Source organism: Geotrypetes seraphini, chromosome 9, assembly GCF_902459505.1.
Source record: "Geotrypetes seraphini chromosome 9, aGeoSer1.1, whole genome shotgun sequence".
In the NCBI taxonomy this organism is placed as follows: Eukaryota; Metazoa; Chordata; class Amphibia; order Gymnophiona; family Dermophiidae; genus Geotrypetes; species Geotrypetes seraphini.
Window position 1 is genome coordinate 150775078 of NC_047092.1, and position 17248 is coordinate 150792325.

The 17248-nt window shown below is 42.7% G+C and overlaps 1 protein-coding gene across 1 annotated transcript; it reads left to right on the forward strand.

Moving 5' to 3' along the window:
* The first annotated feature begins 916 nt into the window (after positions 1–916).
* GRK7 (G protein-coupled receptor kinase 7) lies at positions 917–16823 on the forward strand. Its single transcript, XM_033957778.1, has 5 exons — positions 917–1507; positions 10753–11190; positions 12974–13245; positions 14680–15005; positions 16810–16823. The coding sequence occupies exons 1-5, from the start codon at positions 917–919 to the stop codon at positions 16821–16823; spliced, it is 1641 nt and encodes a 546-aa protein (XP_033813669.1).
* The last annotated feature ends 425 nt before the right edge of the window (positions 16824–17248 follow it).

A 17248-nucleotide genomic window follows, 5' to 3' on the forward strand; every position in this document is an offset into this window, starting at 1 on the left:
TAACGTGCAGATCTCTCGTAAGTATGCCGGTGCTGAATTCCAGCACGTGGGAGCAGTAACAGAGAAAATATTATTGCACATAGTATTAATCATTTTTAGCAATGGAATTGTAAAAGTAAGTGTAAAAGTAATGAAGAGTTTGTAATAATTATTGCTATGTTTTCCAGTGGTTTCATTGAAAAAACTGTAGAGAAACATAGATTCTAGATCAGAGAATCAGCCCCTGCCGTTAACTCTTAACGAGGAGTATTGCTCTTTAATATTTATGAGCTCTATTTTTGATAAAGTTTTGATAAATTTATATAAGAGGTACAATAAATTATTGGGATTTAAGAAACATGTTTAGTACTTTAAAGACCAATGAAGAGGCTGGTGTGTGAGTTTGCTTGAAAAGGACTCTCTCAAACAGTGGCGCTGCTGAGGTCTTGAATATGCCTTACGCCATGTGAGTGAAATTGATGTTCTGTGAAGTGATTTATGATATCTGCTGGAATATATACTTCGGAGAAAAAATGTTTTTGGTGCAGGCTGAACAATTGCTCTTTTAACATTTGAAAGCATTTTATATCAGAATATATTTGTACTGTAAAGACATACCTATAATATCTATCCTGCCTGTTTCAGTTTCTCTTTGTAACATAAGGTACAAGGAAGCAAGAAGATGACAAAGAAAATTTGAGCTGTGGGGAGGCAGGTTTTGGCGTTTTGCATCCCTCACTGGGTATCTGTTCAACTTTCTGTACATTTTGTGCCAGGAATATCAGACTCAGCTTTAGACAGTAAAATAAAAGCTTCTTACAACAGAGAAATCTCTTACTCTAAATCCTACTGAGCTACTTAATGCAAAAGGAGCACCTAGTATGCTCCCATTCTGGACTGGAGGTAGCAGACGTCGGTGCTTTGCTTTGCCTTGGCCATGTGTGACTTTGGAGGGCTGGATAACCTGATCGCCAACACCGCCTACTTGCAGGCCCGCAAGAGCAGCGAAGGGGACCTGCGGGAGCTGCAGAAGCGGCGCCGCAGCCTCTTCCTGCCTAGTGCCCGTGACCTGCTCCAACAGCCGCCCGCCGACTTCTACAGTGTCTGCCAGCAGCAGCCCGTTGGCAGGAGACTCTTTCGTGACTTTCTGGCCACTGTGCACGAGTACCAGCACGTTCAGGACTTTCTGGATCAGTTGACTGAATGGGAACTCACCGAGGAAGATGGTGCTAAAGTGCTGCTTCTGCAGAGTCTGCTCACCCAGCTCCTCGGGAAGGAATGCAGGCACTTTGTGAGCCCGGCGCTGATAGAACGCTATGTGCAGGCAGGGGATACTCAGCACCCAGAGCAGCTCCTATTGCTGAGCAAGGAGAACGCACAGAGCTTCCTTATGAATGCTCCCTTCAAAGACTTCCAGGCTAGTGTCTTGTATGACAGGTTCCTCCAGTGGAAAGCCTTTGAGCAACAGCCAATTACTGAAAAGTACTTCTATGAGTTCCGAGTGCTGGGCAAGGGAGGCTTCGGAGAGGTAGGACTGCAGATCTCCTTATCCTGACCACCTTCTCCCCTTGTAATGGTGGGGAAGCCTGAGGGCTTAAGTGTTTTACAGGTACCTAATGACCCTGCAGAGCCTAGTCCACTTGCCAAAATCTCTTCTCCCCCTTCCTCCCAATGTTGGCTGTATCGGTGAGATCTATTCATATCTCTTCTTTGCATTAACAGTGAAGTCTGGACCCTGCTGCTGTCAACATCATTCCTTCTACAACCCATCATTCCTGTCACCCTCTTGTTTTCTCCCTAACCACCATGGAGTGGAAAGAGTAGGAACAAAGGTGGGAGGAAAGGATGACATGAAGTATAGGTGAGAAGAATGAGAAAAAGATTGGAATCTTAAGTTTGGAAACTTAATGAGAAAAAGATTGGAAACTTAAGCTTTCTGTGCCTTTGAAAGCTAGCTGCTTGCTGTTCTTCAGGTCCAGGATCCCATCCAGTATACACAGAACCCACTGAAGCCATCTCTGTAGGTGCTTGAGTACCCCAATATTGAACAAACGCCTTGACTCCCAATAATTTTTAAAGTTGGTTCCTATGAGTAGAACCACTTGCTAAAGTCTCTTTTCAAGTTCCCCCAATAGCAGGGCTTTTCAAACCATCCTGGGAGTCCCACAGCCAGTCTGAGTTTTCAGGAGACTTGCAATAAATATTCATGAGATAAAATTGCATGCGTTAAATCCCTGGTTGACAAGTTGGAGTTCAGTCATGCAGAGTAGACCCTGTATCCTTATCTCTGCCCTTTGCATTGTTGATGATTTATGAGCTTTTTTCTGTATATTTACTTCTTGCTTCTCTTATTTGTATTTTGGTTATTGATACTAGTCTGATATTATTCTGCTTTTCTTTTATTGATTTTTATTTTAATATATACAGACCAATTTGTTGTACTATCAATAGTAGCATAGCACGTACTCAACAAACTAAACTAAATTAAATCTATTACTCTTTCCAAAGACACCCTATGCGTGGAAGTAGAGCAGCAAAACTGCTCTAAACAATCACATGTAGAGCATTCGAGATTCTCACAAGGTCACAATACACAATGGAGAGCTGATTAAATACATTAGTACAGTGCTGCAGTGTGAATATAAGAAAGCTTTGAGGGCCATCAAAAGATACTAATTTTGAAAACCACCTTGACTTGCTTGTTCAGACAAAATGAATACTAATTGATTCTAAAACACTTCAAAGATATATTGTAAAAACTCACTTTATTTTGGATTGTCAACGGTAGACCAGGAGTTTGTGAGAGACTATTTATTTATTTAAAATATGTCTTATCCCCTCTCTCCACTTGTCCATTTACCCTCCTCCATCCCATTGTCCTCCGGCTCCTCATTACAGCTCGAGTTCTCAAGCAAAGTCCTGGGTGTCACCTTAGACTCTTCTCTATCCTTCAACGATCATCTCCAATCCTTGGTAAAAAAATGCTTCTTTAGCCTTCACATGCTAAGGAAAGTCAGACCCTATTTTCACCAAAAACACTTCGCAGTCCTAGTACAATCCATCATCCTCTCCAGATTGGACTATTGCAATTCTATTTACCTCAGCCTAACCAAGAAAAGCCTCCACAGACTTCAGCGGATTCAGAACGCCGCAGCTAAGCTTATTTTCGCGAAAGGCAAATTCGATCACGTCTCGCCACTCCTGTCTGAGCTCCATTGGCTCCCAGTAATCCCCAGGATCCACTTCAAATGTGCGTGCCTAGCCTACAATATCCTACATGGCATCCTTCCTGCCGTAATCCCTCTATCCTGGAACTCCCCAACCCCTACCTCCTCCAGATCGTCCCAAATTTTTAAACTATCCTTCCCTTCCACAAAAGGTATCTCCCATGCAGGCAAACTTGGTTCATCCCTCCCCTTTAGAATCACTGAGATCTGGAACAACCTCACCTCCCCGCTCCGAACCTCAAGCTCCCTCCAACTTTTCCGTAAACACCTAAAAACCTGGCTATTCTCAAAACTGTAACACTTCCCCCCTCTTAGGCCTTTCCCCCTTCCCCCACCCTTTTTACACCTAACTCTTAATCTCTCCACTGTATTTCCTCTCTCATCCTACTTCCTGTAAACCGTGCCGAGCTCTGCATCCGTGGAGATGGTGCGGTATATAAACCCAAGGTTTAGTTTAGTTTAGTTTAGTTTCTATGCGGGCTACAGGAGCAATAGAGAGCAGGAACAAAGTAAGACGGACGGCCTTCTTACCTTTGGCTGCTATAGAGGGGATTATTACTGGGAAAGAGAATGAGGAGCAGGAAGGAAGGGCTGGGAGAAGGCCAGAGGTCTTTAGAGGCTGAGAGATATGCTGGCGGAGCAACCAGTAGATTTGCTGGGAGTGAGAGAAAGCTAGAGTTACCAGATTTTGTTAGCAAAAAAAGAGGACATGTGGTCCTGCCCTGTTCTACCACCAGCTTAGCCCCGCCCTGTTCCACTCCCAGCCCTGCCCCCGCACATGCAACATGATGTCATATCATATCCGCGCATGCTCGGATGCCCTCTAGATGCAGCCCCAAACTCAGGGCCTTCCAAAATCTGGACAAACTGCCAGGTTTGGGAAATCTCCCCTGGGCACCTGAACATTCCTCTACAAAGAGGACATGTTTGGGTTTCCCTGGACATCTGCTAACTCTAGGGAAAGCCAACTGTATAACAGCTGTTTAATAACATTGCTGTCACAATTTGAGAAAAGAACTGAAAAGGTGGAATCCTGTCTTGGAAACAAAAGAAAGATGGAGAGGGGGACTGATTGTGGGACTGTGAAAGAGAGAACAGAATAGACAGTCTGTAAGAGCTGAAGAGTAGAAATGGCAAGAGGATGTGGTAACAGCAGTTAGTGTAGCTAGGTTTAAAAAAGATTTGGAAAAGCCCATAGTCTGAGAGAGACATGGAGAAAACCACTGCTTGCCCTGGATTGTTAGCATGGAAATTTTGCTACTAGTTGGGCTTCTGCCAGATACTGTGATCTGGATTGGCTACCGTGGAAATAGGAGATTGGGCTAGATCAGTGGTCTCAAACTTGCGGCCCGGGGGCCACATGTGGCCCACCAGGTACTATTTTGAGGCCCTCGGTATATTTGTCATAATCACAAAAGTAAAATAAAACAGTTTCTTGATCATATGTCTCTTTAGCTATAAATAACAATATTATTATTAAGACTTAGCCAAAAGACATTAACTATTTTTTTCTGGGCCCTCCAAGTACCTACAAATCCAAAAGGTGGGCCTGCAAAGGGTTTAAGTTTGAGGCCACTGGGCTAGATGGACCACTGTTTTGACCCAGTATGGCTATTCTTGTTCTAATGCCCCTTCAGAAAGTACTGGAAAAGGGGTAGCAGGAGTTTAGCCTCAAGAACAAGAGTCCAGGTGCCTCCTTGGGGGAGGGGATCTTAAAAGATGCCCAAGATAAACTCTGAAAGCCCAAGGCCAGAAGTGTCTGAGTAAGAATAAGCTTGAAGCAAGAAAATAAACTCAGGGGAGGAGCAGTAATGTCAGCCTTAGTAGAAAGCGGTACAGCAAGCTGTGCAGACACTGAAATTGACTGGCTGTGAAAACTGCAGGGAGAGCTCGAAACGCGGGTGCAGGTGACTGAGCGACAAGACTGCACGGGAACCCTGCCACCACCAGTGCTAAATCTGCAGGCTCTGATCCCGAGGGGGCATCCTGAATCGTGCCCTGCCCCTGCTCTTCACTCCCCAGCATGAAGCAGTGGTTAATAATCTCAGCCAAGATAGAAAAGAAAAGATACTTAAACGTGCGCTCACCACAGTAAAGGGCTGACAGACCCGAAGCAGTTTTCAGTGGCTCAGAACTAATTCAGCTCCCTCCAAACTGTGGCTGCAAGTATTTAGAAGATGCAAAAAAAAAAAAAAAAAGCCCTTTTTTTTGTGGGGAAGGAGAATGGGTTAGTGTAGGGTTGCCATAAGTCAACAGGCTGCTGAGCCTCCCAGATACACCTCTTTTCGCAAAATATCTCTACTGAAACCCAGACCAGAGTCTCAGCCTCCCTGTCCGACATTGCCACCTGGATATCTCACTGCCATCTAAAATCGAATATGGCTAAAACAGAGCTGCTCATCTTCCCACCTAAACATACCTCTCTGCTTCCCTCGTTCTTCATCTCGATGGACAACACTCTCATCCTTACTGTTTTATCTGCTTGTAATCTCGGGGTCATTTTTGACTCCTCTCTCTCCTTCACCACCCAGATATAACTTATCGCTAAAACCTGCCACTTCTTCCCCTATATTACCAAAATCCGACCCTTCCTCTCTGAGCACACTACCAAAACACTTATCCACACCCTCATCACTTTGCGCCTAGACTACTGCAACTCGCTACTCTCAAGCCTTCCACTTAGCCTTCCACTTCCTCTCAAGCCTTCCACTCTCCTCCAATCCATCCAGAATTCACTGCACGACTCATATTCTGGGAGAGTCGCTATACTCACATTACCCCTCTCCTAAAGTCACTTCATTGGCTTCCCATCTGTTTCTGAATACAATTCAAACTCCTCTGACCTACAAATGCACTCACTCAGCTGCCCCTCACTATCTCTCTTCGCTTATCTCTCCCTGTGTTTCCCCCCCAAGTCCCTCCTTTCTGTGCCCTTCTCTTCAACTGCCAATTCCAGACTCCATCCCTTCTACCTTGCTGCACTGTATGCTTGGAACAAACTGCCCGAATCTCTACAGTGGGCTCCATCCCTGGCAGTGTTCAGCCCAGTTAAAAGCCCACCTCTTCGAGAGTGCTTTCCACTCCTAACTCCTCTCACCTTGGGTTCTGAATCCCCCAACCCTTTATGTCAAGTCTGTCTGTCCAAGTTAGATTGTAAGCTCTTCTGAGCAGGGACCGTCTATAAATATCAAAATATACAGCACTGCATATGCCTTTCAGCGCTATATAAGTGATAAGTAGTAGTAGTTCGTAGGGCTGATAATAGCAAGTTCCCTCATGTAGATGCTGAAATTTAAAATGTTGTGTCATGATGCAATAACATCATGACACTTTGATGACATAATGGCACTACTAAATGTGCATTCAAGCCCCCTCCTTACTCAGAAACCTTTCCAATTAAGATACACTACTCTTAAAACTAATTGGACCCGAATGGATTGTAAATATCTCAAAGCTCCTTTTAACTAAGGCACTCACCATTTTTATTGGATGACACTATATGTTCTTACCCAAACTATATCCAATCTTTAAATCACTTATGAAATATTCTGATGAGAAGACTGTCACAGCTTACTTATTATCAAGTTTAATATCTGATATTGCCAAACCTCATCCTACTCATCTTCTATCAAATATCTTTCATTGCAGCCATAACTAGGGAACATAAGAACATAAGAAGTTGCCTCTGCTGGGTCAGACCAGAGGTCCATCGCGCCCAGCAGTCCGCACCCGCGGCGGCCCATCAGGCCCATGACCTGTACGGTGATCTTTGTCTGAACCCTTAAATCCCCCTTGGTCTATATCTATACTCTCTCTATATCCCTTCTCTACTTCTATCTGTATCCCTCAATCCCCCTATCTTTCAGGAATTTATCCAATCCTTCTTTAAAACCCCGTAGTGTACTCTGTCCTATCACAACCTCCGGCAGCGTGTTCCAGATGTCCACCACCCTCTGAGTGAAAAAGAATTTCCTAGCATTGGTTCTAAACCTGTCCCCTTTCAGCTTCTCCGAGTGCCCCCTTGTACTTGTGGTCCTCAATAGTCTGAAGAATCTGTCCCTGTCTACCTTCTCGATGCCTTTCATGATCTTGAAAGTCACTATCATGTCTCCTCTGAGTCTCCGCTTTTCCAGGGAGAAGAGCCCCAGCCTTTCTAACCTGTCTTCGTATGGAAGGTTTTCCATACCTTTTATCATTTTCGTTGCTCTTCTCTGGACCCTCTCAAGTATCGCCATGTCCTTCTTGAGGTATGGCGACCAATACTGGACACAGTACTCCAGGTGCGGGCGCACCATTGCCCGATACAGCGGCATGATGACTTCCTTCGTCCTGGTTGTGATACCCTTCTTAATAATACCCAGCATTCTATTTGCTTTCTTTGAGGCTGCTGCACATTGTGCCGTTGATTTCATTGTTGTATCCACTAGCACACCCAAGTCCTTTTCAAGGTTGCTTTCCCCTAGCACTGATGCCCCCATTTTGTAGCTGAACATCGGGTTCTTTTTCCCTATATGCATGACCTTGCATTTCTCTATATTAAATCGCATTTGCCATTTATTTGCCCACTCTTCCAGTTTATTTAGGTCCCTTTGTAGGTCTTCGCATTCATCTGCGGTTCTAAGCCTGCTGCAGAGTTTGGTGTCATCCGCAAATTTTATAACTTCACACTTTGTCCCCGTTTCCAGGTCGTTTATAAATACATTGAACAGCAGTGGTCCGAGCACCGACCCCTGCGGAACACCGCTTGTCACCCTCCGCCAGTCCGAGTATTGGCCCTTCACCCCAACCCTTTGTTTTCTGCCTGCCAACCAGTGTTTAATCCATCTGTATATGTCCCCTTCCACCCCGTGGTTACGCAGCTTCCTAAGTAGTCGCTCATGGGGTACCTTGTCAAAGGCTTTTTGGAAGTCGAAGTAAATGATGTCTATGGGTTCCCCTTTGTCCATCTGGCTGTTTATTCCTTCAAAGAAGTGCAGTAAGTTTGTTTGGCACGACCTTCCCTTGCAGAAGCCATGTTGGCTCGCTTTCAGTTATCTGTTTGTTTCTATGTGCTCACAGATGCTGTCCTTTATCAGTGCTTCCATCATCTTGCCCGGAACTGAAGTCAAGCTTACCAGCCTGTAGTTCCCGGGGTCATCCCTTGTGGGGCGTAGTGGTTAAAGCTACAGCCTCAGCACCTTGAGGTTGTGGGTTCAAACCCACACTGCTCCTTCTGACCCTGGCAAGTCACTTAATTCCCCCATTGCCCCAGGTATATTAGATAGATTGTGAGCCCCCTGGGACAGACAGGGAAAAATGCTTGAATACCTGAATAAGTCCACATAAACCATTCTGAACTCCTCCGAGACAACGGTATAGAAAGCTGAATAAATAGAGTGAAAAGCTTCAGTCTCTGAGAACTGGAGCTGGTATTGTGACATCATAATGCCTCATTCCACCAATGCCTAAGAGTCAACCTTATCAGTGATGTTACAATGGCTTGATTGTCTATACTCAGCTCACTTTTATTATAACCTGATTTCTAGAGTGGCACAGTGGTTAAAGCTATAGCCTCAGCACCCTGAGGTTGTGGGTTCAAACCCACACTGCTCCTTGTGACCCTGGGCAAGTCTCTTAATCCCCCCATTACCCCTGGTACATTAGATAGATTGTGAGCCCCCTGGGACAGACAGGGAAAAATGCTTGAATACCTGAATAAGTCCACGTAAACCATTCTGAACTCCTCCGAGACAACGGTATAGAAAGCTGAATAAATAGAGTGAAAAGCTTCAGTCTCTGAGAACTGGAGCTGGTATTGTGACATCATAATGCCTCATTCCACCAATGCCTAAGAGTCAACCTTATCAGTGATGTTACAATGGCTTGATTGTCTATACTCAGCTCACTTTTATTATAACCTGATTTCTAGAGTGGCACAGTGGTTAAAGCTACAGCCTCAGCACCCTGAGGTTGTGGGTTCAAACCCACGCTGCTCCTTGTGACCATGGACAAGTCACTTAATTTCCCCATTGCCCCAGGTACATTAGATAGATTGTGAGCCCGCTGGGACAGACAGGGGAAAATGCTTGAGTACCTGAATAAATTCATGTAAACCATTCTGAGCTCCCTTGGGAGAGCAGTATAGGAAATTAAATGAATGAGCTAGCTGGTAACAATTGTATGTACATATCTAAAATTCTTGTTCAGGCTACTTTTATCTTAAAAATCTTTACAAAATCATACCCTCTTACCTACAATGGAACAACAGTGGAACTTAAAACAGATAAAACATTGATTACTGCACCTTGTCATAAGTACTTCTCACATAAAAGGGGTCCTTTCAATAGAGGCATTCAAACCGAATGGCTCCATGGAGCGGAGTCTGTGAATCCATAATTGTTCTTGCTGCTACAGGCGTTTACACAGCTAAATATATAAGGGTATATATAGCAGGATTGTTCAAATTCAGTCCTTGAAGGCTGCAAACAGGCCAGTTTTTCAGAATATTTTAATGAATATGCATGAGAAATATTTGTACGCTTACCACATGTATTGTATCAACTGTATGCAGATCTCTCTACCAATCTCACTACAGTATGCTCATGTTACCCCTCTCCTTAAATCACTTCACTGGCTCCCTATCCGCCTTCACATACAGTTCAAACTCCTATTACTAGCCTACAAGTGTGTTAATTTTACTGCCCCTAAATAGCTCTCCTCTCTTCTCTCCATTCCTCAAATAAGCTGCTCTTAGCTGTACCCTTCTCCTCCACTGCCAATTCCAGACTTTGTTCCTTTCATCTAGCTGCCTCGTATGCCTGGAATAAACTACCCGAGCTTGTCCGCTACGCCCCATCATTTGTTTAAAAGCAGACTGAAAACCCAACTTTTTGATGTAGCCTTCAATCCATAATCCTCCTTCCCACTGCCCTAGCCAGCAGATTAACCATTCCCCCTAACTGTATCCATGGCATCCTGTTTGTCTGTCTTTAAAAATTTAAAAACCGAAAACAACCCTCATCCGCGCAGAGTTACGACTCAGTATTGTTTTCAGTTTTTAATCCATGTGTTTTTATATCAGGACTTTTAGGGACCCCTGAGGAAGACAGCATTGTCGAAACACGGACCGTGTTGGGTCCACAGTTCCCAACAGGTTGGGTCCTGGATATATTTTATGTGGATTATGAATTTGCATATTTTTAAATAAAGCCTGCATCTTGAACATCACCATCTCCACAGAGGTTTCGTTTTCGCTGGATTTGTGTGAACAGATATACATACAGTATGTATGTTATCAAGTTACACATTTTTTAGGTGGACAAAATCAATCAGGTGCATAGATTATTTAAAAAATCCTTTTTTTTTCACCATAATGGTAAGGGTAAAGGACTTTAATATACTGTACTGCCTTTCAGTGGTACAACCAAAACAGTTTACATATGTAAATATTAATTGAAAAGACAGTAAAGACTTATATGTAAAAATTTATTTTCAAACTGATTAGATTGGCAATTTTTCACAGGGCGTACTTATCAGGACTGTTGTGCTTCTTATTTCACTATTGTAGGTGTGTGCTATCCAAGTGAAAAACACAGGGAAGATGTACGCCTGCAAAAAGCTAGATAAGAAGAGACTGAAGAAGAAACATGGGGAGGGGATGGCCCTGCTGGAGAAGGAGATCCTGGAGAAGGTGCAGAGTCCTTTCGTAGTCACCCTGGCCTACGCGTATGAGACTAAACGGCATCTCTGTCTCGTCATGACACTCATGAATGGGGGAGACCTCAAGTTTCATATCTATAACATCGGCGTACGAGGGCTGGCAATGAGCAGAGTGATCTTCTATTCAGCTCAAGTTACATGCGGACTCCAACATCTCCATTCCATTCAGATTCTATACCGAGATATGAAGCCTGAGAATATTCTGCTGGATGAAAAGGGTAATTGCAGATTATCCGACCTGGGACTGGCCACCAAAGTCAAAGAGGGCAAACCCATCACCCAGAGAGTGAGTAGATCCTATTCAAAAAAACCTTACTATTCTTGAAATCAACCTAATACCATCACCATTCTCAAAAATAATCTAACGCCACAAGAACCACCTCACCTCTTTGAACCAACCTCACTATTCTCAAATTCCTCTGGAAATGGCCAGATATATCTTTATGTAATGCACCTTGAACCGCAAGGTAACGGCGGAATAGAAATCACTAATGTAATGTAGATGCTATCCACAATGGAGTAAGAAAACTGTTCTTTTGCTTTAAGCACCAGAGGCTTAATTCCAGGGGATTTGTCCTTTGCTTACAGAATTAAGGTGTTATTTCATTTTAATTGACAGCTGTTAAGAGGATTTTGCCAGTTAACTGTTTGGGTACTTCTGACCGCGTTGCCCATCAAAGCATATCTTGTTTTAAAATAGGAAAGTGCATTTCTTCATAAGACCCTAAAATTTTCCTGCCTCTGTTTCTTCTCATGCCTGTTTGCTTCTCTGTACAGCTTTGTCTACATCTCCTGTTTATCTGATGGTTCTGACTGTGATTATGGCTTCATGTGAGCTTGATTCCTGCAATTGTCCTCCTTGACATTTTGAATAAAAGTATTTATATATATATATATATATATATATATATCTTTTATTATTTTATTTATATAATTTTGAAATTTTTACAAGAACAACTCTTGTTACAGAAATACAGAAAACAAATATTATAAGGAAAAATTTGTCACATGAAAAAGAAATTACATCTTTCTTAGACCACAAGAAATGAGCAAAGGAGGGGATTCCAGGAAAATATCAAGGAGATTATTTCAAAATATTAGTCAAAAAAGGCTTAACAGGATATCTTGCATTCTATAATATCTGTTCTGTGACAATAAACACTTCAAGTTACCAGTCTCTTCATATCTACAAATATTTTAAGCTGTTCTGGGATGAAGAAAACATATTTTACACCTAAATATTTTACCAAACACTTACAAGGATAGGATAATAGGAACGAACCTCATTATAATATATTTTTAGGCTGCTTTTTCGTAATTCTCAAAAGTTGTATTATGGGGAAAAAATTTGGATATTTCCAGATGTGACTAAACAAATTCAAGACCGTAGGAAATTATTTCTTGCATTGAAATCAGATGTAATTTCTTAGGGAAATTTGTAGACCTCAGCGGTCTATAAGTTAAAAAAGACTCTAATGTTATTCTTTATCAACACTACCGGCATCTTCATTAAATTTGGAGCGTTAAAGTCTGGCACTTATTTTGTGCATCATCAAGCAATGTCTGGGCATAGCCTGGAGTGCTCATTTTAATATATTTTGAAACGATTATCAGAGTCTGCCACAAAGCACGGAAAAAACCATATTTAGCCAATTTGTGCATCAGTAACTGAAATACTTTTGACACTAAACCGGTTAGTTCTGGTTTAGCGTCTATCGTTAAAGGCACGGTAAGCTTAGCATATCGGGGCCTTAGAGTTCAGATGAACAGAGATGGAAGTTTATATGTATTCTGAGACTTATTTTCTCAGTACTCTTTTATTTTGTAAATTTTTTCTTTTTCAGGGATGATAGCTGAATCAAACTGTATTATGTATACCTGTGTGATGTTTACTTTATTGTGATTTGCTTTTTGATGGTTACCATTTTTCTGTATCAAGTGAGAAACAGAAAATATGTGTACATATGTAGAAATAAGATAAAACAAAGATGAATTAGAAATCAAATTAAAAACATAAGCTTTGCCTGGTGTGTGCCCTTCTCATAAATGGATGTTTCTGATTCTTATAGGCTGGTACTAATGGTTACATGGCTCCCGAAATTTTGAAGGAAGAGGATTACTCCTACCCTGTAGACTGGTTTGCTTTGGGATGTAGTATTTATGAAATGATTGCAGGTCGGCCTCCATTCAAGGATTTCAAAGAGAAGATTACTAAAGATGAAGTGAATAGAAGGACTTTAGAAGATGAAGTAAATTTCCAGCATCCTGTTTTCACAGAGGAAGCCAAAAATATTTCTGCACTGTTCTTGAGAAAGAAACCAGAAGAACGACTAGGATCTAGGTATGCAATTAATGGCAGGTACCATACAAACCAATACCTCAGTAATGTGTGTGTGTGTGTGTGTGTGTGTGTGGGGGGGGGGGTGGAGAAAATATTTATTTAAATACCACTTATAGTCTAAGTGGTTTACATTCAGGTACTCAAGCATTTTCCCTATCTGTCCCAGTGGGCTTACCCTCTATCTAAAGTACCTGGGGCAATGGGTGGCAGTGTGGGATTTGAACCCACTACCTCAGGTGCTGAGGATTTATGCACTAACCACTGTGCCACGCACTCCTCTTGGAGTGTGTGCCACTTCCTAATATGTATTAGTATATAGGCTTATAGATGAAAAATATTTGTAGAAGAGTGCGTACTGTTGCAACCTAAGGGGTGGGATACACTATAGCCCTCCCCACAATATCTTCTATATTACAACTGTTTATTAACAAAAGTCTTCAGGCCCTCAGAGGTGCCACCAGATGCTCAATTATGTCTCATAGCAACTGGCTTTATGCCCCCTATCGTCATCGGGTCTCTTTCGTTTTTTAAAGTTTTTTTGTGCAATGCTATATTTTCGTGTTAATTCAATAAATAATTGGTAAAAGTTAGAACTTATCTTGGGTGGTTCAGCCAAGAGGGATAGAGTACTGCCAACATGTTTCACCCTATTCGGGTTTCCTCAGGGCACAATCCTTCAGAACTGTGTGTGCTCTATACCAGTGGTTCCCAACCCTGTCCTGGAGGAACACCAGGCCAATTGGGTTTTCAGGCTAGCCCTAATGAATATGCATGAAGCAAATTTGCATGCCTATCACTTCCATCATATGCAAATCTCTCTCATGCATATTCATTAGGGCTAGCCTGAAAACCCGATTGGCCTGGTGTTCCTCCAGGACAGGGTTGGGAATCACTGTACTACGTGGCCACCCGAATGAATGATCTAAGATCTTATCTGCCTCAGGGGTCCCTTTCGTTTTACTCAATCACTGACATCATAACCCACCTTTTAGAATCATCGTCTGTGATTATGAACTGAATTATTTCAATAATATAAGACCCCTGAGGCAGGCCTTAGGGCCAAAACACGTATGTGTCGGGTCTTGTACGTGAATAAAAGATTGGGTGCCACAGGTTGCCTCTTTTGGTTTTTCTATGTTCTACCTTAAGGAGGTAGAATCTCCTGTTTGGGTGTAGCGCTTAGAAAGCTGTGCACATAACATATAATTAGTGACAATTAGTGTCGATTATTAGGTGTTAATTGCCAATTATCGGCTATGCACGCCGATTTGCACACACGACTTAAGAAGCCATATACAGAATTTGGGCCTTATTGCACAGTATGTAGCTTTCAAACTGAGACCTCAGGATTTAAACCTGCAACCACGTAGCTCTAAACTAGGGCTTAAAAGGAGTTACTTCCCTACAGTAATGCAATGACTGTTGTATTCATAGAGGAAACAATGACAATCCAAGAAACCACCTGTTCTTCAAAAGCATCAATTTCCAACGGCTTGAAGCTGGCCTGGTAGCTGCACCATTTGTACCTGATCCATCGGTTGTCTATGCAAAAGACATTGCAGATATTGCTGACTTCTCCGAAATCCGGGGCATTGAGTTCGATGATAAAGACAAGAAGTTCTTCAAGAGATTTGCAACTGGCGCTGTTCCAATCAGCTGGCAGGAGGAGATCATTGAAACTGGTCTTTTTGAAGAGCTTAATGATCCATCCAGAAAAAATTCCATCAGATATGTTAATGGCACTAGCAAGGCCAGGTCAGGTATGTGCTTGGTATTGTAAGCCCCTGGGAATCATCTCAAAATTTCAAAGTGGTCAGCTGAACCCAAAAGGATGTGATCTGCTTTTTACAGGGGCAGCTTTGTGAAAGCCAAACATATTTATAACCAAAGAGACAAGGATAAACTCTTCTGTTTGCTCTCACAGAATAGATAATATGTCATTTACAACAGAGATCTTCTGGTTGAAGACTCGGGTTCATTTCACACTTGCTACCTTAATTAATCACACTCTACAGATCTTAACCTTATTCCAGTGCATTAATGATCTTCAATAAAAACACTAAGGGCTAGATTCGCTAAGCCCACCGATCCTCCGACCTGATTCACTAACCTCATGGCCGATCATCCTCCGATCCGATCTGCGCATGCTTATGAGGGGAAACGGCATGCAAAGTAGGAAGGCAGCGATTCACTAAACCAAATCAGACACACCGACTAGGCTGGCCGATCAAAAAATAAGCGACTGCTGAGGAACAGTCGCTCACGCCTCTGCCGCCCTGCCTGCCTCTCTGGACTGACAGTGCACCTGTGCTCTGAAATAGAAGCAAACCTGTTCTTTGCTGCCCTGCCGCCCTTCAAGCCCATGGTTTTAACCCGCAGGTTTAAAGCGAGGCTGCACTAAGGCATGTTCTGTTCTGTTTCAGAACATGCCGCAGTGCAGCCCCGCTTTAAATCCATGGGTTACAACCACGGGCTAGTGAGAAAGTCAAAAGTAAACCCTCCTACTTGAATAAAAACGATGTGAATAAAAAAAAAAAAAAAGAGAGAAGACCTATGCGACCAGCATCAGTGCCGATCTTATAACTCCTGCTGCATTATTTAATACAACAGCAGTTTCCGGACACTATACAGCAACTGCTTGCGCCAATAATCTCTCTGCCGGGGCTTAGGCTAGAAGGGCCATCTACAGGCAACGAAAATGGTCTGCGCATGCATCGGGATCGCTCTGTAGCGATCCATGTGGTCAGTGTGGGGCGTGCCTCCATTCGCATGAGGGCGCGGATCGCTCACGGAGCAGGAAGGTTAGTGAATCTAGCCCTAATTTCCTAGGTGGTATACCAATGAAAAAACACTTGATCCCCCAGAAAGACAAGGGAATGGGGACTTGTACACTGCCTTTTTGGGGCTTTGACATTCAAGGTGGTGGGCACCGGAGGATTAAGTGACTCTGGGTGTAAAGGCAGCAGCTCTACAAGTGAGCCACACTGCTTCTAGCAAGTAGCGATCTTTTTAGATTTCTTTAAGATATAGGGCTCCTTTAACGAAGGCATGGAATAGCGCGCGCTAAAATGCCACGTGCACTAGCCACTACCACCTCCTCTCGAGCAGGCGGTAGTTTTTTGGCCAGCGTGCGCTAATCTGGTGCGTGCACTAGAAACGCTAGCGCACCTTCATAAAAGGAGCCCATAGTAACCGTTCATTACTCTCCCATTAGAATATTCTAATTTCCACATTTTTGGCCAGTATTCTTATTCAAAAACATGCACCCCTAAGTGTCTGTTGGCTTCCCCCAAGTTCTAGTTTAAAAGCTGCTTTCTCTCTCTCTCCATTTTAAATGTTAATGCCATCGACCTAATTCTACTCTGGTAAAGGTGGAGCCCATTCTTTCTGAATAGACTCCCCTTTCCTCAGAATGTATTGGAATCAGCATATCTACAGTGATTGGACACAGCTAGCCCTAACTTATTTTGGGCCCTTTAAAAACAATATTTGGAAATTTGGGATTACTATGACAAAAAGTGTGAAGACTTATGCAATCACAACATTTTTGTTTCTTGTTCTTAGTTACTTCTGAGTAGTCGTGCAATAATGATTTTTTTCACATTGAAAATATAGAGCTAATTGTGCAAATCAATGAAACAAACTCCTGCTTTCATGTATTTTGAATCGTACCTTTAAGACAATGCATAAAGACTTGAATTCGTTTACAGGGCAATGTATATAGCAATAAAGCAAGCATAAGTAAGAAATAATAAAAAGAAAATTGTGGCATAATTTTTTTTTTTTTTAAAGTCTCTTGTAAGTTCCCTTCAATAGAATGACGGTAAATGCTCTCAGCAATCAGAGCTGCCATTGAAGAGATGAATGCATCCTTGGGTGACAGCCACATGCAGTTCCCAGAGGGTTTTCATCTAGTCAGACCACCTGCTGATTGCTTTCATCTCAGTTCAGCATCCCAAGCAATGACAAAAGCAGCTGTCCGCATGGAGCTCACTGGACTCCA

What these genes read in the sequence shown, in the direction of transcription:
- GRK7 (XM_033957778.1), top strand. Translation starts at nt 917, where the DNA reads ATGTGTGACTTTGGAGGGCTGGATAACCTGATCGCCAACACCGCCTAC. An exon ending in GCAAGGGAGGCTTCGGAGAG is followed by an intron (nt 1,508 to 10,752) that starts GTAGGACTGCAG and finishes TCACTATTGTAG; the next exon opens with GTGTGTGCTATCCAAGTGAA. An exon ending in GCAAACCCATCACCCAGAGA is followed by an intron (nt 11,191 to 12,973) that starts GTGAGTAGATCC and finishes TGATTCTTATAG; the next exon opens with GCTGGTACTAATGGTTACAT.